At 34.5% G+C, this 18,176-nt stretch overlaps 2 protein-coding genes across 6 annotated transcripts in view; one reads left to right on the forward strand and one right to left on the reverse strand.

Annotated features, from left to right (window-relative positions):
- LOC105347132 (ubiquitin-like FUBI-ribosomal protein eS30 fusion protein) overlaps positions 1–18,176 on the forward strand; it is a 169,605-nt gene that overhangs the window by 5,959 nt on the left and 145,470 nt on the right. The gene's annotated exons all lie outside the window — the stretch shown is intronic.
- LOC105323459 (limbic system-associated membrane protein) lies at positions 25–17,343 on the reverse strand. 5 transcript variants are annotated; one of them, XM_034467923.2, is made up of 8 exons: positions 17,162–17,343; positions 14,612–14,817; positions 6,684–6,790; positions 4,582–4,801; positions 3,099–3,173; positions 2,343–2,642; positions 1,675–1,722; positions 25–1,368 (listed from the first exon to the last, which is right to left on the reverse strand). In XM_034467923.2, the coding sequence occupies exons 2-8, from the start codon at positions 14,697–14,699 to the stop codon at positions 1,259–1,261; spliced, it is 948 nt and encodes a 315-aa protein (XP_034323814.1). In that variant the 5' UTR covers positions 14,700–14,817; positions 17,162–17,343; the 3' UTR covers positions 25–1,258. The 5 variants fall into 5 exon arrangements, with proteins under 5 accessions (XP_034323814.1, XP_034323815.1, XP_034323816.1 ...); XM_034467924.2 differs by lacking the exon at positions 17,162–17,343 and adding an exon at positions 16,442–17,131; XM_034467925.2 differs by lacking the exon at positions 17,162–17,343 and adding an exon at positions 16,442–17,130 and having other exon boundaries at positions 3,150–3,173.

An 18,176-nucleotide genomic window follows, 5' to 3' on the forward strand; every position in this document is an offset into this window, starting at 1 on the left:
ACAATCAATTACTCTAAGTTATAATAAGTTTTTTAAGTACTGTATTTCACATAAAAGTTTTTGTTCCAACCATTCAAGAAGATTGTTTGATTTGTTTATACATAAAATGTTGAAAGTTTCAACTTGTATATAAAATAAATGTCAAAGAAACAACATGGATCGACAAAATAAAAAGTGAAACTTTAATTATCAATAGTAAGTCAAAAAAAAACATGTTTTTTTAATGAATAAAATCTATATGTTTAAATGTACAATTCACTATAGACTTGTCATAATCTCATGGAAATGACTAATTTGTACTATATATCGAAATCAGTACATGTATCGACTGTCTTTCCACACAAGTTTACCTAAAAATAAAATCTGATGTTAAAATTAGTCATAACACCAAATTTTACTTTTTAAATACACATTTGTGGGAAGAAACTACTTTCAACTTGATCTTTCCAGAAAGCTTCAATACAGTTGTAAACGTGATATTCAAAGAGACATCATTGCTGCACATTCATTAAATACAAATCGTAAACAACACATACATGGATGCGATCAGACTATGTATTGATAACCATTTCCTACAAACACTTTTGTTTTCGTCTATTGCTAAAATTATCATTATGACAAAAGAGTCACATAATTCATCTTTTAACTTTATACTGCTTATAAATATTTAATGTTTCTATTTGTGCAGAACTGTTCGATGTTTAGCTAATAGTTCAACGGGAACTGCTTCGGCACTGTTCAATTTCTCAACAATACACCAGAGATTATGATATTGCTTTGTACCAGATATTGTTATTCATTTTGTGAATTATTTACAAAATGCCTGATTTGAATGGAATGATGCGCGAAAAAATATAGACCAAACTTTGATGAGGCCCTACATTTAAAGAAAATGATATATATGCAGTTCATTCAAATTCATGATTTAAAATTCCCTCTGTTGAAACAATGGACGCGCGCTCAGCAAAAGCGTCTCAAAGCACTCTATGTAAGATTTATTTCCAGTCAGCCATTTTGTCATTCTACAGGACGCGCCTGTAGTGGCAGCAAAAGATTTGATCCTGATTAAAGAAGCGCATGAATTTTTCATAAATTCAGGAACCAGTGACTGGGTGAGTTCATGGAGTCTCAACCACGGTGACACAGCAAATCCTTCAGCCGAAACCCGTAGGCGGTACAGGGGAGTGAAGGAAGTGGACGAATGCTTATGTCCCTTTGTTAGACGAAGGCACTTTTACCGACAACAGAGCTATTTCTGTCATCTACTCCAAGTTTGTATTATTAATTGAATTATAAAAGTCAATTGAAGACTAAATCCGTGCAGCATTTTGCTGGAATTTTTCTCATCTGATATGAACTTCCCGTGTACTGCAAAAGAAAGAGAGAAAATAGATTAAGAATTAAAAAAAAAAACTTATTATAATACATGTATAAAATTAATACATACATGTACATGTATATACTTTTGATTTGATTTATTCAATTATCGTGTTTTTTATTCTTCGTTTGAAATCAATTGTTTCCGGTATTACATGGAAAATGCAAAGACATTGTATGTACATCCCTAATTAAATACAATATTTCATTACTGGATGGTTTTGTTAACGTTGTTCCACTACGATGAACACAACGACATACCAGGTTCCCTGTACGGTAATGTCTGACACTACTTACTGTTATTTCCCGTTACATCTCTGTTCTTCTTTGGCTTGAGAGATGGGGCTGTAATATCAAATTTTACACGTGACGATCAGTCGTATATAATAAGAGCCATTTTAACAGAAGCTTGGACTTTGAGTAGTTGTGTCAAACAGCAATATGACGTAAGCCTGTCTATTTCTTTGCTGGCCACTCGGCCATGGCTCTTTGAAATCAACAGGATTTGTCTGGCTTTTAAGCTAAGACTACGCAATTTGTGTATATTTCACTTGAAATCAGCGTCATTTTCACTTGTTTTGACGTACAAAAAAGATAGTTACATCCTACCGAAAGTCCAAGGTCTTGTTAAAATGGTTCTATATCACCGATTCAAGTCAGTGTAAACATCCAAGAAACCAACCGAGCAAAAGAAAGAAATTCAGCAGTGAGAAAACAATACATTCTGCAGGCAAAATTGTCAATTTTGAAGACGGTAAATAACAATCTGAATGATTGTGCGAACTTTAAAATGTAAGAATTGAATTGCTTCATGTAAACATGGAAATATAGTTTGCATCCCAAAATTTTAAAAGTGTGCATTTGACAAGAGCATACATTTTCGAAATTTAAAAAAACACTTCTTGGTCAATATTAAAAGTGAAAAGACCGTATTCGGATTGAAAATGTCTGCAATTTATCCTTACCCTCAAGAACACTGACAGCGATGCTTTTCACGAGGTCGGCGCTCGCCCGACACACAAACACACCTGTGTCGCTGAAGTTACTGTTATCAATCAGAAGTTGGCTTTTGAACTCCTTTTTATAGGTCTCTCGTTCTCTTGTGATATAGACTCTATTGCGCCAACGACTGCTGCCAGAGACTATTTTGATGCCATTAAAAAACCAATCAACATCCTCCGGTGCGCGGTTCTCTCCCCTTACAAGACAGGTCAGGTTAATCGGTTCATTGAAGTTCACTATGTTTCTACCTTCAAGTGTCAAACCTGTTAATATCAAGATTCTTTTTAATTTCATTATTATCATTTATATCATATCACTATAAAAGTTGGTGAATATTTATATTAATAATTTACGGTAATTATTTAACTTTCTTAACTGTTGTTAAAAAAAATAACATAATGCAATAAATAAGTTCACGTTTGTGAAAAATAAACGTTTGCAACTATAATTCATCCCACGCCTTCAACCAACTATAACTTTTTAACATGTGCGCGGCTCCACCAAAAATCTGTTGCATACACGTGCACGTACATGTACATGATGTAGTCATTCAAGAATTTGAAAAATATATTAGAGCACTAGTTAATCATCGATCATAAATTTATTGTATTTTGACTGAAATTTCATGATCACGTGTTAAAGAAAAAACTTTTATCTTAAAAAATGTATTTCAAACTATATAAAAAGTAAACCATAAAGGATGACGATAGTGAATATACCTGTGTTGGCGGTCATTACCAAAAACGCGCCAGAAATGTAATGTATCGTACCTGCGGAGGGCTCGGGGGGCGAATCTGAAAAATAAAAGGGGTAACCTTACACATTTCATAATCTAAGTCATCAATAAAGTCACTTCTAATTAACGTACAGTTAATTAATATGCTGAAACCGTGACCATAATAGATATAGTTCTCAAAATCTGTTAGATAACTGTTAGAAGTCTTTAGATTTATACATGCAACTAAACTCTGACAGTGTAATATCCAGAATAATGCGCGTTTTCTCTATCTATTCCGTTTTTCCTTTGAAAAAAAAAATGTTCGTGATCATCTCAATCGAAAGACATTTTGTTTTTCATGCTTTTTTCCTCAATTAATTTGCGCATTATGTATCCAGATTTGGAGCCAATGCGCGCTAATTCTTTCATTCAAGCTTCTTTATCCTTACCTTGAAAGAGAGTATGTAAATCAATCTAAGAATATCGGAATGTTACGCCACAGTGTAATGACGATGCATTTATTTGGACAGGAGTTTACAGCGTGAGAGATAGTCTTTTTGTAGGGAAATGGTGATTATACAGAAGAATCCATCAAAGTAGTCAGCATGTATACTATAGGGACTAGAGGACCATACACCCATCCCCCTTCTCCCAACTGAATCACCCGCATAATATCTTCTATAAGCATGGGGGTAGAACTACATGTATAGACGGTCGATTACAATTTTCCGCCGTGTTCCCAGCTGCCCTATTATTAGTTTCCTCCATCTCAAGCCTCAAATGACGTTGAAAGTAGTTTAACATTATGGCAAATGTGAATAAAATGTGACAAAATACATTAAGATTAGCCGAGGTCTTGCTTCAGATCCCGTTTCATATCGCCAGTTTACACTGCAAAGTATAAAAACGCGACTAAGGCGGTGCGCTGTATTTCCATTAAAAGAATTTTACGATGTTTTAGTGCAAGAAATAAAAGCGCAGCAAAAGTTTTTCAATAATGATTAGTAAAAAAAAAACAAACTTGATTATTAGGCGTTGCTAATGATAAAAGTAAGTCCATCTCTAGACAAGAATTAAATAAAGATCGCACTTATAATGAGCCAACGATCTAAATATATTACATATTATACAAACATGGAATTGTTTGACACATACATTCCTTAGTTAGGTTGAGCTCTGCCAATGTAGTAGAATTTTCGCTGCAATTTCTTTTGAAGCGCGATATTTATAGCGTCAATTACTTCATGCTACTGGGGAGATACGATAATCGCAAGAGACAAATGTTTCTCGGCTGCAACGCTAGAATTATTTATAAGTATCCTATATTTTTGCACCAACCTTCCATTTCATGAAAATAATGCTAACTATTGGAGAATATTACTTTTGCATTGTCCCCATTAGTTCACTGCTATCCCCTCAACTGTTACAATATATATGTTTATGTACAGTGTATCAATTTTTTTTTTCTGTACAGAACCCATTACCGAGAACGTTTAGCTGCACGTAGTAGACCAGTTGCTGAGCAGACGACACCTGACACTCGTACAACCCGGCGTCATCCGGCGCCACCCGCTTAATGATCAGGTTCCAGTGGTTCAGGCCCTTCCAGTCCCTCTTATGCTGGATGTCAATCTTATGACTGGACATGTACACCATATCACCAATCGTCAACAGATAGTTGGGACCAAGTTTACGCCATGATACCTGAAAAAATATTTGGGGTTAAAATGGTGATCCAAATCAAATAAATGAATCTGAGCATGCATTTGATGTTGTAATAAAACCGTTTTATCAATGAAGTGCATAATTTGGTTAACACAAAAGGTAATTACTTTACAGCTCAAATATACATTTTGGATGTATATTAACCTTTCTATCAATTCAAGTAAAGTCTTCATAGATAGGAATATAATACAAAGCGAAAAATATCCAAACTTTTGTTTGATGTTTGGTCACATTTACTTCAGGGCAGTATATTATATCTTTATAAATAAGATTAATAAGACTTATGTATCACCCGGTGGTGGTGGGGGAGGGATACTCTCAGAGTATAAGACGTGTGGGGGGAAGGGATACTCTCAAAGTATAAGACGTGTGGGGGAAGGGATACTCTCAAATTATAAGACGTGTGGGGGGAAGGGATACTCTCAAAGTATAAGACGTGTGGGGGGAAGGGATACTCTCAAAGTATAAGACGTGTGGGGGGAAGGGATACTCTCAAATTATAAGACGTGTGGGGGGAAGGGATACTCTCAGAGTATAAGACGTGTGGGGGGAAGGGATACTCTCAAAGTATAAGACGTGTGGGGGGAAGGGATACTCTCAAATTATAAGACGTGTGGGGGGAAGGGATACTCTCAGAGTATAAGACAAGCCCAATGTGTATTTTTTCAATGACCCCCATATACTTCAGCGTAACCCCTCAACGTGTCTAAATAATGCTTATATCATGTCAAGTATTTCACAATGAAAGCTTTTAAATGGTTAATATCTGATCTATGTATATTCTAAATATTTATTTTGATCTTCATTTACGACGGTCAACAAACTGGAAAGGTTTAAAGATAACCATTGTGTGATGGTGTACATGAAAACAGTTCAAGGATTTGATAGATCGTCATCAGGTAATGTTAGAGAGGTACATGGGTTACTTATTTACCAATTAAAAAAAAGATAATTAAGTTTATAGATTATCTGTTTGGGCCTAAGAAATTCCAAGAGTTTTATTAGAGGGTAAATAACTTTTTTATGTGCGCCTGGATTTAAAAACATTAACAGATGCATAAGTGAATGATGTTTAAGTAATTATGTTAGTACAAATAAAATAATCACAGATGCAAAGCTACAGAATGTAATATACACAATTTGAAGAATAACACTATCTTCTTTACTCTATTGATATAAATCAGATTTATAAGAAAGTTTATGTATTTGTTGCATATCGTTTTCGCCGATGCGACCCCCTTATATCGTGTAGAAGTTCTGGGAATGATAGGCTAGCAGTAATAGATTAGTCTAGGTGAGGATTGATGCTGTGTATCTTAAGCATCGTTCACTCCTCTGGCAGATCCAATGCGTTGACCTGTAGATAGATGACACTACGCTTTTATCCCATACAATTTCTTTAAAAAGTCGACGATTATATATTAATCGATTTTCGGTTGCCAGAAAATTGCTGTGAAAAGGAGTTCTCCCGTTTAAAATGAATATGTCTACAATATACGATCTGTTTCTTTCGAACAGATCAGAGAGAGAGAGAGAGAGAGAGAGAGAGAGAGAGAGAGAGAGAGAGAGAGAGAGAGAGAGAGAGAGAGAGAGAGATTGCAATGATTCTTCGGATTCTTCAATACAGGAAGGTTAACCAAGCAGCGGAATAATATACGGAGCCCATAGCCAATTGTTTAGGGAGACTATTAGCGCTAATCACCTGCGTCCTATTGGAATCGGCTTATTTTGACCTCTTCAATGCATCCTTCACATGGAAATCATTACTGGAAAGAAATGGATTTGCTAGCTGTGTGCCCCAAAGGGAGGCACTGCTCACCTGACCTCGGTCATTTAACAACAGTCGGGAACAAAGACTTACTGTTTTTGGTCCCAGGTTTTCAATAGTACACCTTAGTATCGCTAGTTCTCCAGAATGGACTGTGACGTTAGGTTCTGTCTCGTGGAATGATGGAGCATTGATGTAACCTTAAAAAAAAAGGACTGTATTAATATCCTACTTTTCTGTGTCTGGATGCATCAAACCTCTCATACATTTATTTCAATTTGTCAATGGGTCTGTGTCAGAGAAAGTGATAGTCTATAATGAATCTCTTCTCCTGAGTGAAGCTTCCTTACTTATTAATTAACTTGTAAATTTCATTATGTTTTAGAATGTAGTGCACTGTCACCTGTAAGAAAAAAATTGTTTAGTAATTATTATCTTAAAAACCCAAACATCTTAAAATTTAGAACACTTATGTCATCTTTAAATCATGTAATACTTATGAAAATGTGTACTTTAATTAGAAAAATATTTGATTTGGTCGGTCATCCTACGTAACAACTATAACAAATTCATTGTTTACTTTATTCTGTTTCCTTTTGTAAATCCTGCTTTTCTTATACTTTTGTATATAATTCTTCTGCACCTCATGTAACATTATATGTTATGAGTGAAAATAAATGAACTTGAACTTGAACTTGAACTTAAAAGAAATAATGGCTTTCTTCTTCTTCCATGTTAGCACCCAATCACCATTAACATGTAATGTATAGGGTTTGAACCTCGGAATACATTTTCATTAATTTAAAAGAAAAATTCGTATGCCATTACCCTATGTTTGTTTTATTCTACTCATTTCACTTAAAAGAGAAGTGTTTTGCAAAATCCAAATCAAAGTGAATCCTATAATCGACAACGCAATTGCTCATGAGATTAACAACACCTGGAGATTAAAAGGTTGAATATCTAAACAATGGGAAATAGAGTGAAAAATCGATGCTTGATCAATGCTTTTGAAATCGGCGAATTTTTGTTTTATTTACGTTTATGAATACGAATACGTTTGTAATTGTGCTCGTGTCATGAAATTCAAAGGTAATATTGCGCAAGGAAAACACACATAATTTACTCAAATATTTAATATTAGCAAAACCCCTTGTGCAAAAATTGTTAATTGGGTCCACAAATGAAATTTCTACTCTACCCACAGGTTAAGACATCGATAATAGAATAATTAATCTTTGTCTCTTCGCGTAGATCTGTATATTTAGGTCCGAACGTTTCATTTCTGCTTGTTAAAAGATTTTTGTAGGAAAACAACAGCCAATAATTGGCATTGCTGTTGAGAGCCAAGTGTAAATATATGAATCCATTTTCAATTAGTGCGAGATAGTTCGTCGATCTCTTCTAAACACCCAGGGTTAACACATTTCCATTGTTTAACCGTGCTTTTTTGATCGTTTTGAGTTATTAGGTGCATGGAAAAGACCTGTAGCCTTTTCTCGCATGTCTCTGGTCGTCCATTTGACGCTTGCCTAATGGCGATGGTAAACATGTTATATTGTGCTAGTGTTTGCATACATCCTCTTCTGTAAATGTATAACTCTAGATTGTAAACACAGGGCTGGTTGTCCATGAAATGAAACCATTTTGCGAGCTTGCGTATGACAAATCGACAGAAAACGTGATCACTACAACGTCAGCGCCATGCATGTAAAATTTTATGCATTAAATGTAGAATAACGATCCTTTTTATACATGTTATTTGGTTAACTTGTCCAACAAATAAATTGCGTCTTTTAAAACGTCAAAATTTACACATAAAACGAGGATTGATGCATTGAGAAGACCAGAAGACCTACGTGAAGATATTTTTCATTATTTAGAATCTCTCTCCCACAAATTAAATCTTAAAAGCCTGGAAAACAGTGGTTAGTTAATTTATTCTTTTGAATACAAATATTCAAGACATGTTATTCTTGTTTAATACTATACCCCCCCCCCCCCAAAAAAAATTAAAGCGAAAATTCAAGAAAAAAATCAAATATTACCCTCTGGAACACATCGATGTTTCTACTATGAGAATACTTTTTCCCCTTAAGGCTGACTTAAGATCAAACTTTTGTAATTGGAAAGCAATTCTAATTACACAACTGTTTTCGCAACCCAACACCAAAGAGAAGTAGCTAAGTATTTAGAATTTCACGCGATGAAAGGTAATATGAGCTCGATTCTGGCGATTTCGAAGTTGAAGGGTTTTATTTTCCCAAACGATGCGATTTCTTTGTCTTTAAAGCCGCACTACAGGTGGCGAAATACAGGAATGGGGGCAAAGATAAAGGTAGATGAGAATTCAACACGCATTAAACGAGACTTGTGTTCTTAAGGTGGGCCTCTACTCGAGTGACATCATCACTGATACATGTGGTTCTGTATACATATAAACTGCATTAAATCTATGTAATCATCATTGCTGATTAAGCACATAATTAATGTATAAACTTTGAGTTAATACAATAGTATTTTCAACAGATGCAACAGATATAAATCAAAAAATCTAAAGAAATAAAATAAGCAAGTTAACCATCAAACCAAAAAAATATGTTTTAAAAGATATTACAAATATTGTAATAATTTTTATTTTTTTATTTGGTATCTTTTTCCTATAAAACGTCTTTTTCAATTTATCAAATAAAATGACAATTGTATAATGTTTCGCACTTAATACTTAGTACTTGATTTTAAATATTTATTCAAAACTTGTTTTACTTTAATAATGTATTAAAAACTGCGAAAAATAAAAATCGGCTGGAGACGTGTTATGAAAAAGGGGTCGTACATACTACATTGTATATATAGTATTGTGGATATTCTGGTTTAAGAAAAGTAAGTGGTTAAGATATGATTTTTTAATTACAAGGTGTCAAACTAATAATTTCAAGAGAAAAAGACTAGATTAAACACATGCACAATTTTGCTGAGTAAGGACCCACTTTAATTGTAGCAATTTAAAACACGACTATTTCTGATTACTTTATAACAAAGACCGAATATCGTCAAAACATTACTACAAAACTATCAGAAATGGTATTATCACGGATGTAATTACAAGACTCAGTGTGTCAGTCATCTTCAATGAAACTCATGTAAGATAAAGAGCTGAATTTTTTTAGCTATTCCCTTGAAAGCAATTCTTGTGAAGCTGCATTGTTTCCGATCGTATGAAGATATTTTTTACTCCCTGCACTCTTTCATACAGCCAAAATTTGACTTAAGGGAATCGATTTATTCGCGTTTCTCTCTGCGTTAAAAGATTTTGTAAAGAAATTGCTATTTTTGCCACCATTACTATACATAACTCATGGTATTCAGACTAATTTAAGCATTTGAGCAGAAACTACAATATTGTACTTATATATTTCCGACACGAAAACGTACGAATTAATTTTCATTGACATTCTTTCGTTGCTTTTTTCACTATTAAGCTACAAAATGTAATTAGTACAGAGTAAATAATCTCATATTTTTTTTAGATAAGAAAATACATTTATGACACAAATATTATCCATTTATGACACAAATATATTAGTAAGCATGTTGATCTAACCCTTCAGCTCGCCATTTTACGGTTTAATTGCGTCATCGTTGGTGATCAAACGTGGTCATTATAAATTCAATTGCTATCACCTGTCAGATAAATTCTAAATAATTAATAAACATAAAATTCTTAACAATATACAACAACAAAAATATATGATGCATGTGTCGCGTGATATTTTACGTATTCCATTTCGTCGAACTATTGCGCTTGTGGAACGTAAAAGTAAAAAGTAAAGTTTTGAAAAATTAAAACTGATTTTTTCCTGGATACATACACAGACAGTGGTATGCTTTGAAATCAAACCACATAAATGGATAGATTAGTAATTCTACAAGGAATGTTAATTTGTAACAATCAAATGATGTTCCAATTAAAATTTGAATACAGAAAGTTTATAAAAAATTAATCCAAGGTATCAAAGTACAGACTGTATGTCACACTGTTTTTTTATGGTTATTCAGATAATGTTTTATCTTGTATGGCTCTGTGAGATGCAGTCTCTAATTGACCTCGGTCCATATCTGACCGGCCCGAGTCCATCGACAACAATCGAAAAGACTTTCACAATTTAGAATTGATTATCGTACGCGTAACATCGATGACTGCGTGTTTCTACACACTCTATATTGTACATGTACATTGTAAGTACATCTGAACAAGACTTACTTATTCCAGTAGGTACAGGAAACGTAGATAACACGGAAAAGACCAGCTTATTGAGAGATCTAAAGTAGAATAGACCATAAAGGGGATTCCCACTGGGATACGTAATTACCAGGAGTATCAAATAAATGCTCAGCCTGATGCTTCATTTATTTTAGTGGTTCTAACGCAGAATTTAAATATTTATTATATCGCTCTGTTTTCTTATGGGCAGAAGTCACAAACATGGATAAGTTGTTATCGATTTTCCAGGAAGATTTTATCTGCGACATTTTATTACTTAATGATTCGTAAAATTCAGGAATTCCTCTCCAGAAAGGCATCGTTTAGTGGTCTCCAACAAAAAACAAAATGACCCCACTATACAAGGATGTTATTTTTCAATCAGAATGTTCCACTCGTAATTGTGTTAAGCTTCTTTGGTTTTCAAACTTTATTTCCACTTTTTTTTACATTGTAGCTTCTGTAGTATATGATTTAGAACCATTTTAACGAGTCCTTGGACTTTCAGTAGGATGTAACTATCTATTTCTTGCGTCAAAACAAGTTAAAATTACGCTGGTTTCAAGCGAAATATACACCAATTGCGTAGCCTTAGCTCAAAAGCCAGACAAATCTTGTTGATTTCAAAGAGCTATGACCAAGTGGCCTACAATAAAATAGACAGGCCTACGTCACAATGCTGTTTGACACAACTACCCAAAAGTCCAAGCTCCTGTTAAAATGGTTCTATTATTCTTTCTATCTGTTAGTTATTTGATTTCCGAGGGACTCTACTTATATATATAAGTTTGACCGTAAGCCGTCGAACAGCGTACACAACTTTGTCAAGTCAATTATGTCGGAGTATGCTAAAATCCACCGAGACAAGTTTATGTATATACCACAAAGTACGAGAGAAGGAAAGCAATCAGGGGTAGCATTTGGCATAGGACAGATAGTCATAATATTGATTTAATGAGTCGGATATTTTGCACCAGATAATTGGAATCTATAAAAGGAATGCCCAAGCTTTTTTTTCTCTTGGACAGATCTGGAGCTGATAGGAAAATGACATTCATACGCCGGGCCATGAATCGTTCATCCCTGCATGTTTCATTGTGGTCATAATCCGAACTGATTATAAAAATACTGCTCATACAAAAAGACGGTCTCAAGTATGTGGATTAAGCAATATTTAAACAAACTGCTTTGAAATGAAACAATGCAGTTGTCTAATTAAATTCGAACTTGGCATTTCCTGAAAAGACCCAAAAGAATCTTAATTCAGTTCGTTCTAAACTGTCTAGATATAAAGTTTTTACTTCCACTCGTTCTCAATATACATGAATATGCATTTTACAAAATAAGCAATGTTCAAATTTTGAATAATCTGTTTTACAACACTCAAAAGAAATTAAAATATTTTGATGAAAAAAACCATTAGATGTAAATACATTTAAAACTGATCATGACTTCTAATAAAAAACTTTAAATTCATTTCCCCTTCAAAATGTGGATTTTAAATTTTGAAATTAAATTTTGGCCTGTTTGAGAGCTCCTAGATACACTAGTATACATACTGTAGTTTGTACATATACCAAACTAGTACACTTCTGAGCCAGACCTCTGATGGCTACTGAAGACATTCAACTGGTGATAATTGGCTAAAACGTCAGTAAATTTTCCATTTCTTTTGCATTATCTTTTCGGGAGAGGTTTTGCGATATCGATTTCCAAGTACGTATCAACTCCGACACTAATGAAACCTCAAGGATTCCCTCTCTAAAACATCTCAGGGTATGGGAACAGAGCAAGCCAGTGTAGTGCTTTTCACTAAGGATTGCTTTTCGCTCCCCTCCGGCGCGGAAGTCGATGAGCTGATCATCTCTGTGACAACTCCCTCATTAGCTATAGTGGAGAATCTTTTTTCCATCCGTCTGATAAAAACCTACTCTTGTAAACATCATCTTGGGACTACACCCCGTCCCGAGGACATTTAATAAAAGCTGCCAATTAAAATTACTAAATTTATTGTGTATTTTGAACTTTTAAAACACCTCAACAAAACTTTCGGTATTCTTTTTAAAACTTTCATTGCACCTGATTTCCCCAAGGGACAAAATCGAAAATTACACTGAATCTAATATTTATTCCGGTTCTAAATTAGATGATAGGAGAGAAAAGGAGAATTTTTTTTTAATATGAATCTAACCACACTTGTCTGTTTGATAGCGCTTACTGATATGGATATGTAAGTCATAGTATAAAATACCACAAATTAATGGGCAAAAAATCCTTTTCTAAGCCATTGAATAGCCATTTCCCATTTATACATGTACTTATAACTATGAAATATTATTTCCAAGATTATTGACTTCAACCATAACACACAAATGCCAAAAAAAAAACACCACCCCAAAAACGTTCTCTTAATACAATGTATCAACGTACAAAACAGGAAGACAACTACTACAAAATTATATTGCCAGCGATATTTATAGCGTTAATCATAGCATACATCATATTAGTGATATTTCATACAAAATTATCATAGCGTTTTGCAAGAACAATATTGGTTCTTTTCAGTATGTGAATTTATGATTTCATTTTCTGCGCTTTAATTATTGCATGACGCTTGTATTTTGTTTATATTAACAAGTATATTTGGGGAAATAGTAATAAAAAGAACGAATTACTGCGACAACCGCCACCGTTGCCCCTAGTCACGCTGTAGGCCAGGAAAAAACCCCAAATAAAATCTTTTTTTGAAGACAATGATAACGCACTTTTTGTCGCTGATAACGTCGATGTAGAGTCAACTCGTGTTAATTAATTAGGCAGACAAATATTCCCCGTCACCGGGCTACAGAAAACTTTGGAGTAAGACCTGTGAGTCAAAGAATCGGATATAATTGCCGTTGTCACAGGGTGTTCTAATATTCTGTACTAGCTTTCATGATTACTTAAAGAAGCAGTGAACGACACAGGACCGTAAAATCACTTCTGATTCTATCAAGTAGCGGCCATCGTGTATATACACACAATACATATACATGTTATGAGGCTAGATTTTGAAGCAACATTTCCTGTTTACAACTTGAGGTTTTTGACTTTTTTTTCTCTTTTTTTTTTGTGCATGCTACATGTATCTTTTTGTGCTACCTTAATTTGTTGACGTAGGATCCATTGTTCAGATTCGATGATTCAATTCGCATACAAAGAAGTCATTAAAACAATCGGAATGCCACAGTTGGTAATCAAACGAAAAAGTGGTTAAATTTTGATAAAGTTTAATTGCTTACGCACATTAGAAAATTTTGCAGTTCGCTTTAAAATTAATTATTAAACACACTCTTTAAATTGTTGTGCTTAACTGATGTAGTTTAGACATGCTATAGAGATATCCGCAATGCTTGATGAAATTTGGGGAAAAGTGTTTATCATGAATTATATACGAAAGAATTCCAAGAAGAATGAATATACTGAGTGCATTAGTTTCACCTTATTTTCAGACATTTTTAATATACTGCATGGATTAAGACTAACTTTTGGTATGAAATAGGATTTGGTAACTGGCATGATTTCACAAAAAAGTGTAATTTCACAACCATATACATTTGATAAATCATTTTTGTAGAACTTAATTAAATACGGGTGAAAGCCCTATCAGTTTTGAATAGAGAGGTTACACATACTTTGACACATCTCGCCTCTGAATTAATAGAGTCTACACATGCATTCAATATATGTATATAATATTATATTTCAAAAAACTTACCTGAAATAGGCGTCATCAAAATCAGACAACTAAAAGAGAGAATGACGAAGCTCCATCGCTGGGTTAATTCCATCCTTTCACGTAACATTTCTTGGGATGTGTTTCTGTAGGAGGTGGTTTAAATCTTTCATTGTCCCGTAGTCTTAATTATAATTCCTAAACTAAGCTGCACCACCGAAAAGCGTCCAACACTAAACGAAGCCCTCCTAAAAATGTACAAAAAAGGACAAATTAAATTGTCTGATGTAGGGCGATGCTTGGGTCGGTTTTCACGGCCACTCTATCAGTCCCAAAATCTTCACACCGTCGCTGATGTCAGATATTGCCGGGAAAAAACTCATCTACTTAATTCGGTAGTTGTTTTATTGTCAGAGGTCATGGCTAACTGATTCCAAGTTTGATCGAGGGAAGAATTTCCCCCCAAAACACAATTGTTTGTGAGAGAACATCTCTCCCTAAGGATAAGTCGCACGGGACTTTCGAAATACCGTCAGCATAATAAAACGTTTTTACATCTACATTTTCCTAGACAAAAAGCGACTCCGACCACGGTTGAAGAAACTCCCATTGATTCTGAAGACTTCGTGCAAAGATGTCGAATGTCAATCAATATTCATTAGAAATTAATAAAAAACTTTACAAGAGGACAACTCACTACACATTAATTGGGTTTTTAATGGATTAATGCTTACTACTAGCGTTTTCGTTTAAAGTATTTCCACTCACAAAGAAAGCTCCAACAGTTTACCAAGTTGTTAGAATCAATCGCCTGCTCTTTGTAATGGTTCGGGGAGAAGTCTGTCGTGCTATGTGGGACTTTATATAACGTCTTATCGTTCGAATACAACAACACAAGCACAGCAAAGCTATACTTCTAAAAATAATTGATGGGTCTTAATTTCCTCTGAAGAATAAAATTTGATAAAATCTTCCCTCCTCCCCCCTGAAATTATAAAATATCGCCCAGATGATACCTACCGACCTCAAAGAATTTCACGGCATATATCATTTTCATTGTTTATCACTTAATAATAAATCTAATGTGTTCATACAAATTATTTTGGTTAAGCAATGTGCGTATAACCTAGATCCAGTCGCAGAGAGTGCGGATTCTTCCCCGGGAAAACAAAACCACCAGACTACCACGGCCTTTTGAAAAATTTGCCCATCAAATACCAAGATATGGAAGACATTTTTTTTTCTGCTTTGGAATGTATTTACTTTGGTTTGGAAATTAGACTTGACAGTTTCGACAACTTTTGAAATGGTTAAGATGAGTCTGTCCTCGCGTATTCTGTGTTCTTTTTATGTACGGAAACGAAGCGCAACATCAAAATAATTATTATTTACAGCAATTCTGACAACTTGATTAATGAATCGTGTTTTCTTCGTAAGAAAGAAGAAAATATCAATTTACGAGGAAGAAAATTCGAGGGGAAAGATTTTTTATTTTGTTTTATTGTTTTCAAATTTGTCCACTTTGTTTAAGAATGGTTTTAAAGCACGCCCGAGGTTGACATTCGCATGCAATATAGTGTGCAAATAAAACATTAAAAGAATTTCGAAATTCTCAAGCATGACGTATCAAGCATAAAAAAGGATAAAAGATTTCATAACCGTGTCTGGACCACCATCACACAATTTTTTTGCACCAGAAGACGGGGAAAATGTGTGTATTATTAAATTATCGGCCTTTGAAATATCATATCAGATTCTTCAGTAAACTCATTGAATTGCCTTGTTCGTCCTATCCTAACTACAGATGTCTGTAAATCAGACACACAGGGGGCTCTCCGTCTACTACTCAAATAATTCACTTAAAATACTCACTTTTCATGTAAAACAATAATCCCCAATAAAAAACTATGCGATGGATCTAGATCTTGTGTATGTTTTTTTTCTCCTTAATTAACTTCATGTGCTGAAAATTCCGCATGTCACACAGGGGATAGAAACGCTCAACAGTAATCAACCTCAAATTAAGATGACAAAATTCTACACGTGCGGGCCTCCTCTGCCTCTGTGAAGGAGTCTGCTCTCTGCGTTTCCTCTCCGACACATTCGGCGATGAACGGATCAATTCCTACTACTAAAAGTATCGGGTGAGGGACTGGCGCTTTTATCTGATATTCGCTGTAGAACTATAGAGGCGAACTGATGCGAAGTGGTCACGCTTTTAAGAAGGGCTAGAGCCTGTTAATCAATTTGCACGGCAATAATTGATATTCGATGCTGATTAAACATCTTACGTTTCATTTATTATTTTCGCGTCGATAGTAGTTGTATAGTAATTATAATTGTCCTCTGCATGGCAAGGGTATGCCGAAGATAACAGTGATTGTTGTAAATCGCCATTTAACCTTTATCCGCCTCTTTATCTGGCAGTTCGCTACCGACTCCCATCCATCGACACGCCGATACTAGCTACTCAGAGCAAACGATCTTCCGTTTTCAAGTGATTGATGTATTATTCAGTGAATAAAAAGCCATGTTTCACGTAAATGTATCTTTGCTTACGGTATTAACTTACAATGTTTAGATCTCTCTTACCATAACTCCTCGCGCAACATTTACTTATTTCAAACTTGCATCCAGTTCACTGTGAGAATTTTTCGCTTGGCTTACAAACTTGTACCCTCCCCCCTATTTGAGTTCGACGGTACGTTCATTATTACAGTTTTAAAATACACTTTCACTTTCTGTAATCAATATAATGAACAATACTCTTGCGGAAACAACCACTCGCGCTATGAACTTGTCTTGGACAACTTTAATGGTTCCAAAATTTATCGCATTACACCGAGATGAAGCTAATGACCAATTAAAACGTCGACTAATAACCCATCTCGAGATGCGATACCACCAACGAAAACGTCACAGTTTCCGTATACTAGGCCTACATCTGAGTCACATTTCTAAAATGAACATAATGTGTCATAACCTAATAAAACGACAAAAAGTATCTGCGAGGCTCGGTGTGCTTCAGCATTGAACTGATGCCTCCTTGTCATACACTAGTGGCAAATTTTGAACTTTTCATTCGGTAGAGAAGAAGATGGTTACTATCTACATCGTATATTACGTGCTAATTAAGATAAAAGAAGGCGGGATGTGTTTTGTATACTTAGTGTTATTTTTCTTATTTAATTGTTTTATTTATGTTTTATAATTTTCAATTTTTTTAAAACTATTCTATTAGATAAAAAACTAATACAGACTGCCTTTGTCGATGACATCTCAGTTCTATTTCTGAGCTTACTGCATACTAGTACATGTAAGCAATCTGGGGCTCGTAACAAGAATTCGACTTACGTAGGGTCATAAGTAGGACTTACGTGGAATCTTAGGACCCACATAAGTCCTACTTAAGTATGTCTTATACCGTAATATAAAGCAAACTTTGCAATGTCAAATCTAAGTCACGCTTATGTCAAAAAGTAAAAACAATCTTTTCATTTCTTTTGTCGAATTTGAATGCATTGGTTAATTATAGCTTGTTAATTTTTGAAATCTTTGATATTAGATGGGGATAGATGTAAATGTACAGACACAAAATTAAAGGTGA

Source organism: Magallana gigas, chromosome 6 (genome assembly GCF_963853765.1).
Source record: "Magallana gigas chromosome 6, xbMagGiga1.1, whole genome shotgun sequence".
Lineage (NCBI taxonomy): Eukaryota > Metazoa > Mollusca > Bivalvia > Ostreida > Ostreidae > Magallana > Magallana gigas.

Coding starts and splice junctions, on each gene's coding strand:
- LOC105323459 (XM_034467923.2), bottom strand. CDS start 14,699: ATGTTACGTGAAAGGATGGAATTAACCCAGCGATGGAGCTTCGTCATT. Junction 6,791..14,611: donor TTTGATGACGCCTATTTCAG/GTAAGTTTTTTG, acceptor TTTTTTTTTAAG/GTTACATCAATGCTCCATCA. Junction 1,723..2,342: donor CGCTGTCAGTGTTCTTGAGG/GTAAGGATAAAT, acceptor TTGATATTACAG/CCCCATCTCTCAAGCCAAAG.